General features: G+C 43.7%; 1 protein-coding gene across 1 annotated transcript; it reads right to left on the bottom strand.

The window, feature by feature from the left end:
* Positions 1-782: 782 nt before the first annotated feature.
* Positions 783-2,036, bottom strand: LOC126872430 (uncharacterized). The gene is made up of 2 exons (XM_050632380.1): positions 1,158-2,036; positions 783-1,012 (listed from the first exon to the last, which is right to left on the bottom strand). The coding sequence occupies exons 1-2, from the start codon at positions 1,791-1,793 to the stop codon at positions 959-961; spliced, it is 690 nt and encodes a 229-aa protein (XP_050488337.1). The 5' UTR covers positions 1,794-2,036; the 3' UTR covers positions 783-958.
* Positions 2,037-15,881: the final 13,845 nt, after the last annotated feature.

Below are 15,881 nucleotides of genomic sequence, written 5' to 3' on the forward strand. Positions count from 1 at the left end.
TTCTACTTTTCCAATGGATCTTCGTATTGCCTTGAATCATTACCTTTAATGCCGTCGAATCAGGCGTGTGCGATGATGAAGAGCGCTCATGAGGATTCCGACCTCTTCGTCGGATTCGGCCGATTGGCGTCTCGATTTCCGATTATTCGGTGTTCCACTGACCGATCCAGAGTTTTGTTTAGATGGTTGCGTTGGGAATGACGAGCGACGGATAAGAGGCGGCGGTCTCGCACCTACGGTTCGATTTAGTGCCATTTATGTTAAACGATACGTTTATGTAGGCTAATCGAGCTGGTCTAATTATACGGCTACCTAATAGGCGTAAAGCAGATCGATGCATTTCGAAAGATCTCGCACTCTTCATTGGGTACCTCGGTAGGAATCTCCTCTGAACAGGTAACTCGACCATGGACGTTTTTCTTGAGCTGATACTATCTGCCTTAGACGAGTCCTTATGCGTTTTTTAAACATATATATATACATGTTTGTATACTCGTGTCGTATTGTTTTTCATATATATATATTTATATATACTTTATGCAACATAGAATAGGAAAATGCATTTCGGTGCGCGTGAAATCAATCAGTGTAACGTTTCGTTGCATCCACTTTTACAAAAATATGGTTCTACTTGTTAACGTGATATGACATTACACGTCCATACTGTATGTGATTAACTAGTATCGTATGCTATAGTATCTGTTTGCGGTAGTGTCTAATCTGTGATACTAAGAATTTATTTAATGACACTTCTACTTCTAGAAATTCTCTATTCTATAACATTTCGTTCTTTAAATACCTTAGTCAATCAAGATTCTCTGTGTACTATGAATCTACACAGACCATAGTCGCAACCAAGAAATTCTAGTTTGCATATTACTATTACTTTCATCGATGTCTTTTTTTTTTTTTTTATTCTTTAAATCGATATTCTACTATTATAGCTTTCAAGGAACATTCATGTCGAATGTTTCGTTAAACGAGCATCTCTATCTCTGCCTCTTAAATGTACCTGTAACGTATCTACACTGATTGGATTTGCAACGACGAGAAATATAATCGTTAAAAATGGTGCGTTATAAAGATCACGGAATGGATATATATCACTATCTGGATCAAAGTTACAAGATAAACTAGTGCGGTTTCCGCTGTAATACCTTATCTCTAGCGAAACGTATTCGCAATACTTCAACGAGAGCAGCGATTGCTGAAATGAGAAGCATCGTCACGAGAATGTGTCCGGCGACCAGAACCGATTTCGTTCGACGATCTTTCCCACTTTCTTCAACTTTTTCCGTCGAATTCTCACCGACGATCTCCTTCAATACCTTGGACGTTTCATTATTCCCTTTGTTAACAGGTTCGCTCTCGACATCTCCGTTATTTTCCTCCTTCGTGTCGTTAATCGGACAGATTCGCGTGTAAGTACAATTTCCATCGTAATCACTTTGAAAAACCGATATCAATCTGTCTTCGTACTCGAACCTTGGACAGCGTCTCAACTTTCGATGATCCACCGGGATTATTATCGCTTCGACTGTTACGTTCTCCGTCGTTTGTATCGTAGTATTTTCGCCGATCGTTTCGTTTCGACTGTAATAATTCGTGTTCAAGAGCAATCGCAATGGCAAGGAAAGCAACACCCCGAAGATGGTTAGTATAACGAGAATGCTGACGTTAATGCCCATCGAAATCCGCTTCTCGGACATCTTGACAGAAGCTTGTAACCGAATCGCGTTCACAGCTCGTTCCTCGTACGTTCCTGCATCTTGCATGATTGCACCGCGTTGCATTCGAAGGCCAGGGTTTTCGCGCTCATGTCGAGTCGTTTCGTTCGCTCGACACGTTCCACCATCCACCGCGGCTTTTGCTCCAGTTCACATGGTCGGCACTCGAGACGAGGGTGTAAGAACTTTCGAATTGTTATCGGATGAACGACAATGGGATCGGCCACGATATATATCTCTTTCGTTCAGACGCAACTGTTGCGCATTCTGTTGTGACTGCAGTTTCAAGTGAACCTGGATGTCGGTTGATATTGATTTCCAAGCAGAAGCGGCCGCGTACGCGCAAGTCTCGTGGTACCTCGCCTCCGTTCGAGGAAACTACGAGTTGGCGGTAATTAGATGACGTTTAAATTGACCCCTGTATTAAACAATCAACGTTTACGCAGGAATTGCCCTTGTTCGAGTTTGCATTAACGTACGTAATCGATCATACGGTCGATTATTTCTTGTACTGTGCTTACGTAGCTTGCAGTAAATTAATATGTGAATTATTTGACGTCTGGTAGTTGCACAGTTATCAGTAAATGTGGTATAATTGTATGGGTTTTATCGAATTCTTAATTCATTAAGTGGCTTGCACTTTGCATCCTAAGAACATTTTTAGAAACACGGAATGTATTCTAGGGATATAGAAATTGTTTGAGCTCTTTCGAATATGAAATTGTTCGGTATTTAAAGTGACCCGTATATGACTCACACAACACATCTATCTGTTTTGGGAAAGTTCGAACTTTCTATCTCCTAGATAGTAAACCTTTACGATGCTGACCTTAGTAACAAGTAAATAAACACCCCAATTGTCCGACGAGTCAGGTCTAAAGTAAACATCCGTAAAGTACCGTAGGGTATGCATTCATGAGAGTACAGGATCGTAAAATTTGAATAGATTCCCATCCCATAAAATCCATGGAAAGTCCGGGGTAGAAAATTAATATATAAGGAACAAATAAAACTTCTTGAAAGAGTATTGACAAAGTCTAATTGCGATTTTCATTACGACGTCATATTCTTCGTGTTATACTATACCGTATTCTGAATCTTAACTTGCAAATACATAACATAAACATACTATTACTCGACATCTTTCATTTACCCCCACCTTGAACGTTAATTTCGTTCAAGGTTCGCGATAATAACCGATCAGTTGCAACCTGACTGATCGTCATTTAGTTGAGAATTCGCAACAGAAACGTCTTGTAAAAAAAAATGCAATCTGCTGGTAGGAATGGGACGATTGATTTGAAAATTTTATTACGCATGGAATAAAGATAAAAATGTATTACGTCTATTGAAATTATTCGTCGATGCAAATCGTGTTTCTGCCTATAAATAGCAACGTGTAATAGCAACGTGGTTTGTTAACTTTTCCAAAATTGCCAGTGGACCTTGATTAGCTATCGGAAGATAAGAATTAATGCGTGTATATCTGTCGATAATCTATAACATTGACGCATACTTAGGTACAACATAGGAAATGTGTTTCAATCTCGGTACAATCTGCAAACCAGCGAGGAAATCTAGTTGCAATGCTAACAGTATGTCGGAACTTTTCTTCCTTTCCTCGCGTTAACCAGGATTAACTACCGCGATCATTAACTGCAGGCCTAGTTTCAGATGAACTTCGAATCACCGATGCAAACAGCGCATTAACTACCTAGATAGCCATCAATCATTAATTAAGTTCAACAGAGCTCAACTTTGACGATCAGATTGAAGTTGGCACTCGTTCCCTGTTTTTACAGTTATTTACCGCTCATTGCATCGTATTTTATACTCTTCTGTCATTGCACAAGCTGCTAAAATTTTACCCAACTTTTCAGATATTTAGAGACAGGGTACTAATTTGCCTCACACCACTGTTCAAGTTCTTGTTCCTTGTAAGAAAATCTTAATCACGGTTTTGGAAGGTACATAAGAAATATTTATTAGCGATAATACGGTATTTGCTAAAAAAAAAAAAAAGTATTAAACATAAAAGATATCAAACGTATTCCCTCCGTAGTATTTTGGCATCTCTTCGTCTTCTGTTTCATCTTTTTTCCATCTTTTTCTCTTCCTTAACCGACGGTGTACTCGCGTACTAATTACGTTCCGCACTTCTTTATCTCCTTCTGATTAATCAGAAAACTCGTATAAGACGTGGCAACCGCGGACATCCTACGCCACAGATATTTTCGCGATAGTTTCTATCTTCCGTAAAAGCGAAAAATCTGCATGAAATATAAGGCACGAAGGAATCGTGCCCGCGGTGATAGCGGAGTGGAAGCCCGAAGGCGGCACAACAGTCGATTCATCGCACGATACATAGGCGATTCGGTTTCGCGTGGAGAGGAAGGAAGCGGTAGCAAGCGGCGGCAAGGGTGCAAGGGAACGCTTTGAAATGGGCAGGTTCTCTAGCGCGTGCATACATAAATAATATTAGACAATATCGAATTAAAATTCGCATCTTTCTGGCGAGCAACAATGGACCGTGGCGCGGCCAACAAAGGAAATGCCCGCCGCAACGGCGGCGGCGGAGGTGGTGGTGAGTGGTGGTGATGCTGCGGTGCTCATGGCCGGTGGTGGTGGTAGTATGGTGGCGGCGGCATTTATAAAAGTAATAAAACAGTCGAACAACAACTCGATGGAGTGAGTTGGCAATCAGAAAGAAAGAGAGGTAGCGAGGAAGGTAGAAAGGGCGAGCGAGCGAGATATTCCGCGAAGGTGAAAAGAGGAGAGCGAAAGGAGATACAGAAAAACAGAGCAAAAGAGAGAGACGGAGCACAGGAGAACAGCGACCCGACCCGACCGACCGGTAGCCCAGCCAGCGCACGTATATCTTGCTCTGCTACACCGCACGCCGATTCTTCGAGGTTCTCATTGATGGATTGGTTCGCCACCGAAACCGAAATGCTCCACCTATCATCCCTCAGCAAGAGCTTATCGTCCACTTAAATATTCCATTTCCCTCTAAAAGATTATAATAACGTATTATCGGGATTAATAATAATTAATATATACGAGCCGCATGATCCGTAAAGGAGATCTCGAGAACATCGAAAAGGCGTATGATCAACTGAGAAAACGTAAGAAATTAACTTCTTTAGCGAGCTAACTTGCTCGGCACTTTAACCAACTCGATTATTAATCCATCACTCGGTAAGGTTTATGTACTCGGTGAATCCCATTCGTATCTTTTCTCGGCCATTCGTATCGTTTGAACATCCGTTTCGCGGATAGCGCAAACATTAATTCAATCTTAATACTAGTTCCGTTCGTAGAGTCGTAGAGTATTCACGGCCGATGCGGGAACCAGTTCTCTAGACGAAAGAAGCATAATGAGATTAGCTTACGGGCAAACATCGAAAAACGATGTTGGTGCAGGATACCGGCGTTGTATCGTTGGCGAACGAGCCGCAGGTGCGTCCAACCGATTATCGGGAGGCGAGTCGGTGCGCGAAAGACGAGAGGTGAGCGCTCCCTCCCTGGAGGTTGAGAGCCAGGGTATGTAGAGCAGATGCTCTGGCCATGGCAGTGGTGGCGGGGTGCGTGATTTTTCACCGCCGACAGCTCCTCCTTCGAGAACCGCGCATTCCACCTCCTTCCTTCTGCTTCTTCGACCGCTCTCGCTTCTTCGCCAGTCGGTCTCCTTCATCCTTCACTCTTCGTTTCGCAACCGTTGCTTCTGCCGTTGCTGCCGTTGCCGTTCCTCGTCTTTCTCTCTTCCTCTCTTTTCCTCGCGCCCTACCAGGCGTAGCTTCCCTCTCTTTCTCTCCTTCGGTGGCGAACATTCGCAACGTATGCCGCGGACACGCCACTGGACACCAGTTGCACGATCTTAGATTTGCTGATCTCGCGTCCAGAGTGCACCGACACATAGGGATGCGCTCTGGTGCAGCACACGAGGGGCACGCCTGTGTCCGCTCGCGTGTGCACATGCACGCACGCGATACACAAACGGCCCGTGACTGTTCCCAGAAATGATTTTCAATAATCGACCGACAGGGAAACGCGAAAAGGTACCGATGCGCCTTCCTCTTGACGCGTCGACGTTAACTTTGCGCCGTTGTGATTTTTATCGATTATCCGTTCACTAGCGCCTCGTATCCTTCGCATAGAACACGCTTACAGGTAATTGCAAAATGTCCGTATTATTCATGGACAGATGAAATCGTTGCAGATAGTCGAAGAAACGAAACTGAACCACCCAAAATGGAGACCACCTGAAACACTTCATTAACTTCACCACCTCCATCAATGTCTCTGCTTTCCTCTACCCACCTGGTGGATTACGATTTACAAGCAGCCGTCGTACCAGGCATCGTTCGTTACGTTCGTAATTTACATTTGCCAGTCGGCCACGTACAACATACTTGAGTCAGCGTTGAATAGAATCAACACCGGCCGTTTTGCCAGGGTACCATGTTGAAACGAGTGATTTACGTAAGCTTGTCGATGTGTAGCGCGGCTCGGCTTCGATAGAAAGCGAGATCGACTTGTAAATCGGCGTGTCATTATGCAGATAGCCGGGATGCACGAGCGGTACGTCGAGCGAAAAACGCGGTATCGCGCGGTATCGAGACACGCTGGTGTATCGGGGGGTCCTGGGGATTTACAATCGACTGAGAGATCGGAAATCACCGGCCATGCCAGGCATTAGCCGTCAGGAGGTATCGAAGGCGCGAATACGGCTAATTGGCGTAGCACGAGCCGCGTATAGGTAGCTTAGGGGAGTCGCATAGCTGCGAAATTTTCAGAGAAGGCGTTTATAAAGCGCGTACGGTCAGCGAGCCGGAGGGCCGCGAGGGTTTTAACAGAGTCGCGTCTCGCTCGAAAGAAGAAGCCGGAGAAGAGAAGGGTAGGCATCGCAATTACGCAAATTGCGGCTCTGTTCTCGCCTGCTCCGGGCTGACTGCCTGCGGGAGGGCATCATGACGACCAGTACAGGCTGAAGGGTGGCGTTACGTGGAATGCTCGTGGTTCATGCTCGCGTTCATGGACGCTAACTACTTGCTCTACGATTGTTTACTTACAAAAGATGGACCACGTTTGTAGGGAGAGTTCGATAACTAGGATATCTGTTTAAGGTTTCGCTGTCCAATTTTTTCTCGTGAAACGTCGATGGATCTTTGACCAAATTTATAGCTGGACGACCACCGGCGTAAGCTCGATTTAAAAAATATATCCTGCAGTAATACGCGGTATACGCTTTTTCGGAGCCCGTATGCGAACTCGTAGCGTCGAAAAGGTTAAACGAACGATCCAAAGATGGAGTTTGTTATCGTAGATACGCCGTGGCTTTCTCTAGTCTGGCGGATCGTCGGCGATGGCTCGCCTACCGCGAACATTCACTCCGGAACGAGAGGGATCGGTCTAAGAGCGATGAAAAATGCTGTTTATATCGGGGAAACTGGTTGAACGGCGGTCCGTTTCGACGGGCAGGCAACGGAGCGCGTGCCTGCCGCGGTCTTATTAGCGCTGATCAGCCTTGCGATAAATTTATGTGCCGTGCAAGATATATATGCCGCGAGGCATCGCCACGTGGAAAAAACGACGCCGTTACACACGCGGGATCCCCGTAGTTTCTGGTTCGATTCCGTGGCCGTGTCGCGGCCGTTTTTGCTCTGGCGACGCGCCGTACGCACACGGCGCTGACACTGCGTCTAACAGAGAGCGACAGAAAATCTATCAGGCTTTCAATGAAAGCGCTGGATACACCGCGGCTGGAATTTCTAATGCCAAGGCGCGCGCCAGCTATGTCGGGCACGACGATTGGCGAGAAATCGTTTCACCACTTTGTTACGTTGTTTTTGTCGCCAACACGAATATCTATCCTATCATGTCGTATCGCCGTCTCTTCATCCTCTTCCCGTTCTTCTTGTATTTTCTTCGTGGGATAATCCCGGGCAAGATAGATCTCGCGTTCAAAAAAAAAAAAAAAAAGAAAAAAAAGAAAAACGTATCCATGTTGAATATTTTTGAAATATCGAGTGTTATACTTTTTGGTGCGCATAGCGAGCTATGTTTCATGGAACGCACGAGTTCCACCGATTCTACCGATGATCGGTACAGTGTACTGATTCTACCGATGATCGGTACAGTCTACTGATTCTACCGATTAGTAGGATCGTTCCACTTTTTCCCCTTATCTTCTGTGTTCGACCGTTCCCCTGGGACGGTCGAAACGGGAGGGTCTCACGATTCCAGAACAGGTAGATATAAAAAGCAAAATGAAGAAATAAGAGTAAAATCCATAATCTGGATTGATATAAACGCTTAGGCCGACAGGAAGGGTCGCCGTTTTAAGCGTCACGAGTCGGAGTCGCGTAAAGAAGAGAGCGATGCAAGCGTGAAGCCGCTCACCAGGGGCGTATTAACGGCGATGCCATAACGTGGGCATTTATTTCTCTATCGGCGGCATCCGTTGGAAGCTGGAAGCCACGACCACGGCAGGCAACGATGGAAATTTATACGGAGCCGATAATTAGCGAGCCGAATCGGCTCCTGGGAGGAGTAGCTCAGTGGCCGCGGTAATCGCCGTAATTTATGCCCGCTTCTCGGGATATAAGCTCGTTGAGATAGGCCAGGAGCGTAAAAAGGCGCACGGCGAAAATGTCGCCCAATTAACGGCGAATTGGAGCGGCCGAGGTCGCGCGCATACACACCGTGCCATTCCACTGCGATGTGTGGACACGCGTGTACACGCGTGTCTGCTGCACGTGTGCGTGTATACAGGGTGACCCGGCGAGATCGCATTTCCATAAAAGAACCGAGGATGGAACGACGTTCACCGTTGTTTATTGGTCGCTTCTTTGGGGTCTGAAGTTTTATCGAGGTAGTCTTTGCTTAAATTTCTTCCATCGTACGATCGTATTGGAACCAGTTGATTTGCGAGTATACCTGTCGAACGTACTTGAGAACCCGAGAAATATCGTGATTTTTGAAAAGACAATGGTGGTTGCAGGGTAATTTATAGCGAAGTTTTCTGAATCAAAGAAATATGTACGTTCTTTTCTGATAATCGTTTATTTGAGATACAGAATTTACGCCATTCCGAGATCGACTTTGTTTCAGTAAAACTAGAATAATTGCGTTCGCTTCTAAAAACGTAACTTACCTACCTACCTATTCTTTCGAAAATTTAACGTTTCGTGTCACCGGCGTTATATTCTTCTGTCTTTTATCTCAGACCATTCTTATTTTCCGTACTACGAATCTACACTATACTAATTTTATTACAATGCATTTTGTGTTAAGTAGAGCGCAAAACCTCTATTGATTCCTCGCAACGTGAAAGCTAAAGTTTTTCTAATTTTGGAATCCGATAGATCCTGATCCATAGTGCATGAATTCAAAGAGGATCAAAGCCGTCTCAACTTTGATATTCACTGATACACGCAAGCCTAATATGACGCCCCTCCTTAAAATATCCAATTTTAGAATAACAAAGTTATCGTTTCTATGCCATCATTGTTTGATCGTTGCGTGAAAACGCTCGAATATCAAAAAAACAACCGACGAATATACTATAAGATCCCTGTACGTTAAAGATTCTACGTAGAACCGTCCAAACTGTCAATTATGATTACTCGATTACGAGCAAAGGGCAGTGAAAATAAAAACGATATCCGTATAAAAATATCGGACCATCGAATCTGGATTGACGGCAATCTCGCAAACGACACACGTTATTGAAGCTTCCTTATTAAATCGTTAAACTCGTTCGTCGTTTTCGCTATATTTCGATCGGCAGAAGCTCGAAGCGCGGCTACGAAATTCGCAAACGAATTCGAACGTATTACGTATTATCAACTTAACTCGATACTTTGTTTTAAATCTATATTTGTTGATATTTGGCGGCGCGTTGCAGAACTGTGAATGTATTTAAATAACTAATCCTCGCCGCTTGTGAAAGAAATTAACGTTAACAAAGGCAAATCAACCTTAATTAGATCGGTTTTAGCCTCCGCAAATGTAAATGCGACACGATTTATTTTTACCAGGAACGTAAACGACGCGTTAAGAGATACGAGCTCTCTAAATAAAGAAATTATTACGTACGAGGGATTGGTACTTCGGTTGACGAGCTAACTCATCTACCCAGGTTAAACGGGTTAAAATCGAGCACCTTGTATATAAATACATACAGATATTCTTAAAGATTCTTACGTGCGGTCAGGTACATAGAGGTGGCGGCAGAGGAGCGTACGCTTAACGAGTCGCTGGCGCAAAAGCCGCCGCTTCGCCATTAGCGAGAGCGGACTGCGCGAGTGAAACCCACCAGGTTTAAATAGCGCGAGCGTTCAACCGGACCAGGAGGCCCGGCCTCGCGTTACCGCGCCTCCCTTTTGAACTTCGAGCCACTTTTACGATTTTATTATTGGCTCTTACGCTCGCGATATTTATGCGACGTCGCGCGATATTTTCCACGGCGCAACGCGTCGACTTTAATGGTATCCACCCTTCCCCTGTGCGCGCGATCCACGACCCTCTTAGGATCGGCGCATCGCGCGATGCACTAATAACGCTTCGACCGAGCGGAACTTAATTAGGAGGCCGCGGACAACGAGCGGCGAACGAGCATCCACTCGTTGCACACCGCGCCGTTCAAACGGCCTCGAATACTGCAAATTTCCAATTCCATCGGGATTCCGGCCACGCATTCGTTCGATAATTTACCTGTTTGCTCTTCCCCGTTGATTACGCCGCGCGCTGTTTCGCAAGAGAAAAACCCACACTTTTTTCGATGGCTAAAGCGAACAGATACGATTCATTACATTTCTGCCGTAATCAAATCGCACAGTAGCTTGCCATTGCTCTTCCACGATAGCCTAATCTAGATCGAAATTCGTAGAAATTTCAGGCGAATGTCTTTAACTTGTAAACTGTGATTTAGAGTAGGTGAATAATTTCTGTGAAACGAATCCTGTATCGTCGAGTCGCCGGAGAAATTATCCCAATCTGTGATTTCCTGATTATAAAATTGGTATTTGAGAACTGATTGTTGGTGGAAAAGGGATAAGATCGACGCAAGAAATTGTACTTTTCAAATTCTTTTGCGTTCAACCAGTAAGTTAAGCTTCTCATCTTTGTACTCGAGAACATTAAAGACTCGTTCTTTCGTAATTTGTACCATTCCTTCATTCTTCTAAACATTATTCGAAACGAAAAAAACACGATGTGATGTCAAAGGAGAGAACTGTCCAATATTTTATATCTTATTCGCTTTTGATTATCCTATAAAAATCGTTCTCTAATCGCTCGCAGTATGGGAGAGAACTGTCCAATATTTTATATCTTATTCGCTTTTGATTATCCTATAAAAATCGTTCTCTAATCGCTCGCAGTATGGGAGTTATGTAAATTACGCGTCATTTTGCTGACCGTTGCCAACAAGCGTTTTTCCTTAGGCTTTTTATCGTGTTCGATAATAACGTTCGATGAAGATACGAAGTGCTGTCAAAAACCTATCCATTGATCGCATGACAAACCGTACGGAGGTTCGATAATCTACCACGTCTATCGCATGTTAATGATCCTAATAAATGTTACCGAAGCAAGCAGAAGAGCATTGACATTGAGATAAATCGATATATCTACGCATCTTCGACGGCCACTCCGGTTAATATTTATTTATGCATCTTTACCAGCCAGTTTCAAACTCGTTTGGCGACGTAGGACCTTCTTCTCTCACCTTCGTTCACGAAAGCCTCTCAGGGCGAGCCTACGACTCCTCTTGAACCAGCCATTTTCCATTAGTTTCAAAATTTTAGTCCTCTATCGCCAAAGTATGAAAAGATTACAAGCGTGTTTGGATTATTCGAGGAATATATGGAGATTTTCCGAGATTTCTTAAGATTGCCAAGTAACTCGCAAAATTGCGAATGTTTCTAACTCGAACTCTTCCTCCTTTCCAATGGCAAACTTTCCCATAATGCCTTTCCACGAAATCGCGAATGGAGAGAAGGGTGGACTGAGATCGTCCGCGTGAACTTAACGTACACCTTGATGTAGCTGTTGAGATACTTTGGTCGCGGAGATGTTATCGAGAGCGTGTTGCCTATGGTTTCCACGAGCAGCGTCCATATATGCAAAAGAACGAATCGCACGTTCTATTTGTTCGGCGATCGGTGCACGTGTGTGCGTTCGATTCTCTGTTCTGGCTCGGGCTCGAAAGCGGTTGCAGAAGGGACCGTTAGAAGTGGATAACGATATTCAAGTAGTTTAAAGGAGGTCTGTTCGCGTTGCGTGCCGATCGTGTCTATTTTACGAGGCGCGAACGACAGTCTTTCCTTGCGATCGGCCATCACCAATGGACAACGCCTCGCATGTTCCCGACAGCGAGGCCAAGCAGCGCTAAAGTACCCGTGATTTTCAAATTCTCCGTTCGGTGACCGTGTACACAGCAGGACATACTTGTCTCGAAGCGCATTGACGACTCCGAACATGCTTGTTCAGCTTCGTGACTTTTAGTATGTGACCAAGTTCCAGTCATAAATTGCTTAATATTTCCGTTTAATGCGCATTATCCTTGCGCTCGTTGCTGTTTAGATTTCTCTATTTGCCAATCGTTAAACCGAAGTACTACCTTCCGTGGATGAATGCGAAGCATGAGATGCGTGATTTTATGTAATTAGAAACCTGCACCGTGTACATACTTAAGAATAGTCGTAAAATATAGAGGAAGTACCGGAAACTTGGGATGGAAGGGATTGTGTTATCTCGATATCCGATATTTACAAAAGTCTCAAATTGTGATGCAATTAAAAAAACAAAAACTTCGGGATATTCAAATTTAATAGAAAATTCTACGTGGATACACACGTACCTTTTATCCACGTTTGGAACAACTAAACCAGCGCTCGATACATCTCGCTAGGTTTTTGCAACTTCACGAATAATTTGCACAGTCAGTAACCGACGGACGAGCGCTACGTAATCCCGCGGTACAATTGAGATATCGTAAAGAAGTGAACATTTTTTCACGAGCTCCGATCTGCGATCATTGGCGGGCAATTAGCCAGCTCTTTAAAACGAGCAATTATTTGTCACGGCGGTTGTCGAGCGATCGAGATTGGTTTCACGATATTGTAAATAACAACCGGGTACCGACAAATCGTTATCTTCGCCGCGAGGTTTTAGCCCGTGGTCCACGGGCACGAACTTTCGATTAAAATTATCTACGTCGTTTCGATGTAGCCGGCAGCGAGATTGTAAAAGGGACGCGTGATGGCGGGGTGGGACGTATGCAGTGCATACAATAGTAGCGCCTTACGATTCGATCTATTGCTACCATCGTACGGAACGTGAAAACCTGGAAGTCATTTCTGCCACCATTCCGCATGGCTGCTCATAGCTATGCCACCACTACTAATACCCGTTTCAGCATTTCTTTCGTGATTTTAGCGATAGATGCGAGAAGACTCGAGCTGATTTCAATCCAACCTTAAAATCCTCGAGGAAACTAGAATCGATTTTACAGAAACAGATTTCATCTTTTTTCCCGACCCCTGAAATTCCTTGAGCTAATAACGATCGCGAGTGACTCGATGTTTCTTTCGATTCTTGACTCGATCGAATATTTCAGCGGCAATTCATCGAACGACTATCGACGGCAGTCGTGGCTCGGTACATCTAACTACCGTGGTACGGCAACCTTTTTTCTATCTCGTGCATCGCGTTCCTGACACGACAATCGATGTTTACCGGCAATTCAGATCTCGGTTAACTGCTGGCAATTTAGAGTCACGCGTCTACTCACGCGACGCCGTGTGGTATTCTAAATATTTGGTGATTTATGCCTGTGTTTCTTATGTTAGTTTCTTTCGCTCTGTGGTGGAAGTGAAAAAGAAAAAAAGAAAAGAAAAAGGAGAACGTTTGGTCGATCACGAGCTCCTAAGCGAAGCTGCTGATGGTGCCACGTGGTTTACTCGCGATGAAGATTTCTAACAAGTCATGTCGATGATTAATCGATCCTGGCCGGCATTCTTGTAACGAGCAGCCGCGTACGACAGGAAAAGTACGAATGAAAAATGCCTGAATCGAGCGTAATTTATTACCGCTATTATGGATTCTTACGAGTTACAGCCTCGTGAACTGAATTTCACGGGATCGCTTTGCCTAGCCTTCCGGATAGGTGTAAGGTTTTTTTACGAAGTTCAATGCTAATCCGGTATGCTTGAATTTTACTTTTCTTCTGTCTTTTTCTTTTCCCTTGATCGTCTGTAATTTCATGCTGGAGATTCGTCGGTATGTCGAACGTTAACGTGTAATTTAGTAAATGTGCGAAATAATCTAGGTGGGAAAAAAATTTGCAAATAGAGACGTCATGCATCGAAGTGTGTGATTATTGGAATTATTCTACTCGAGATATAATTGTTCCACTATTTTTCAATTGCTGTCGAGAGGAAAATGAAACGTTTGTAAAATTGTTCCGTATCCTTGATCGATTGTTGTGCAATTTAAGAGAAGAAATAGAAGAGCGATGACGTTGTAGACTAAAATTCTATTCTATTCTACTCGTAGAATTGTTCTACTTTCCAACTGCTGTTAAGATCGAAGCGTTTGTGAAATGATTGCGCATTCTGATTAATTATCGTGATCGTTTGACCGATCAATTAAATTTGTGTAAGGCGTTGTCAACGTTCGATGGTATATTCAAGAATTTCCGTGTTCACCTATTGGAATTGCGTTACGCGTTAGGTATCAGGAAATGGTATCGAATTGTGCAGTATCTTTATTTGTGTAGGTCCGATAAATCAATTACTCGTATCGCCGTGTCGATAATTTACAATGTGTTTCTTACTCTCTTGTTCACTTTCATTGCTCGAGCTTTATATTGTAAATCGCGTACAGTCTACATTTTACTATTTCCACGCTATCACTGGTGGCGTCAAAGATGTTTTACGACTTTAATCAGTACCGTGGTGCAGTCGACATATATCTTATGTCGTGTCATTGTATAAATATATATGCCTTACCTTTTAATCTCCGCTGGATATAAAATCGTAATGTGCTCTATCTTTTATCTGTTTTCCCAAACTATTTTCTTAGCAAAAGTAAGGGAATATTTTACGGTTTCCCTTTAGAATGAACATTTTCTATTTTGTCTTATCTTTCTTCAGAATCTTCGCTTTAAATTCAACGATAGGTCGAAAGTATTAAAAATAGTTTTAATCCGAAAGTTTCATTTCTACTGGTCTCTACTTTTTTAAACTTACTTCTTTAAAGTAGGTAACAGTTCTCGACGTTATATATCTGAAAGATGGAAATCAAAATGTTTGTTATCACTTCTTAAAATTCACTTTCATTACATTATCGTTTATCAGCTTGTAGAATGAGATTTTAATACTCATTTTATGGCACCATCAATCCATTAGCTTTATCTTTCATGCAGTGTTAGTCATGAGAATGAACATAGATAGGAACACGGGATGTTCAGAAAATTCGAAATTTTATAATAATCCTAAAATAACTATAAATTCGATGACTGCAATTATAAAAAAGATCATGATGGACAAAATTTGATTGCAGATTGAAGTTCGGCATACAAAGGTGCATAAGGAGCGGCACAGCAATCGTCTCGTCGCAGCACTGTGATAGAAGCCGTACTTTTAATCCGATTACAATCAACGGTGGACGAAACGACAAGGGAATCGGCGGGACAAAGGTTGGCGGATCCATGAATCACAGCTATTTTGACATTAGTTTAAATAATCTGGCTCGCGCCAAAATAATTTCGCCTCGCTTCGATCACGTTCGTGCGGTTCCGGTTCCGCGAGCATCATCGTCGCGGTTAATCTTCGTTTCTTGGATCGTTTCGCGCACACGCGTCATATCACCGGCTCTCACGTTCTATAATTAAAACGGTAGAGACCCGATCAAACAAACCCTCCGCCGACACGGTTCCATTTACTCTCTATTACAAGCTCGCGCGCGCGTTTACCAAACGATTCCATTAACTCGCCTAATCGAATCGTACCTAATTGCCACCCGGCAATGTTGAAACAACCGTGTGCTCGGGCGGAATCAAATCGAGCGTCGGTTGCTCGGAAGAGTTCGTCAAGTTTCGTATGAGCGGCACATCGTGTGCTCGTTTGACCTGTGTAGTTGTAC

This window comes from Bombus huntii, chromosome 13 (genome assembly GCF_024542735.1).
Source record: "Bombus huntii isolate Logan2020A chromosome 13, iyBomHunt1.1, whole genome shotgun sequence".
In the NCBI taxonomy this organism is placed as follows: domain Eukaryota; kingdom Metazoa; phylum Arthropoda; class Insecta; order Hymenoptera; family Apidae; genus Bombus; species Bombus huntii.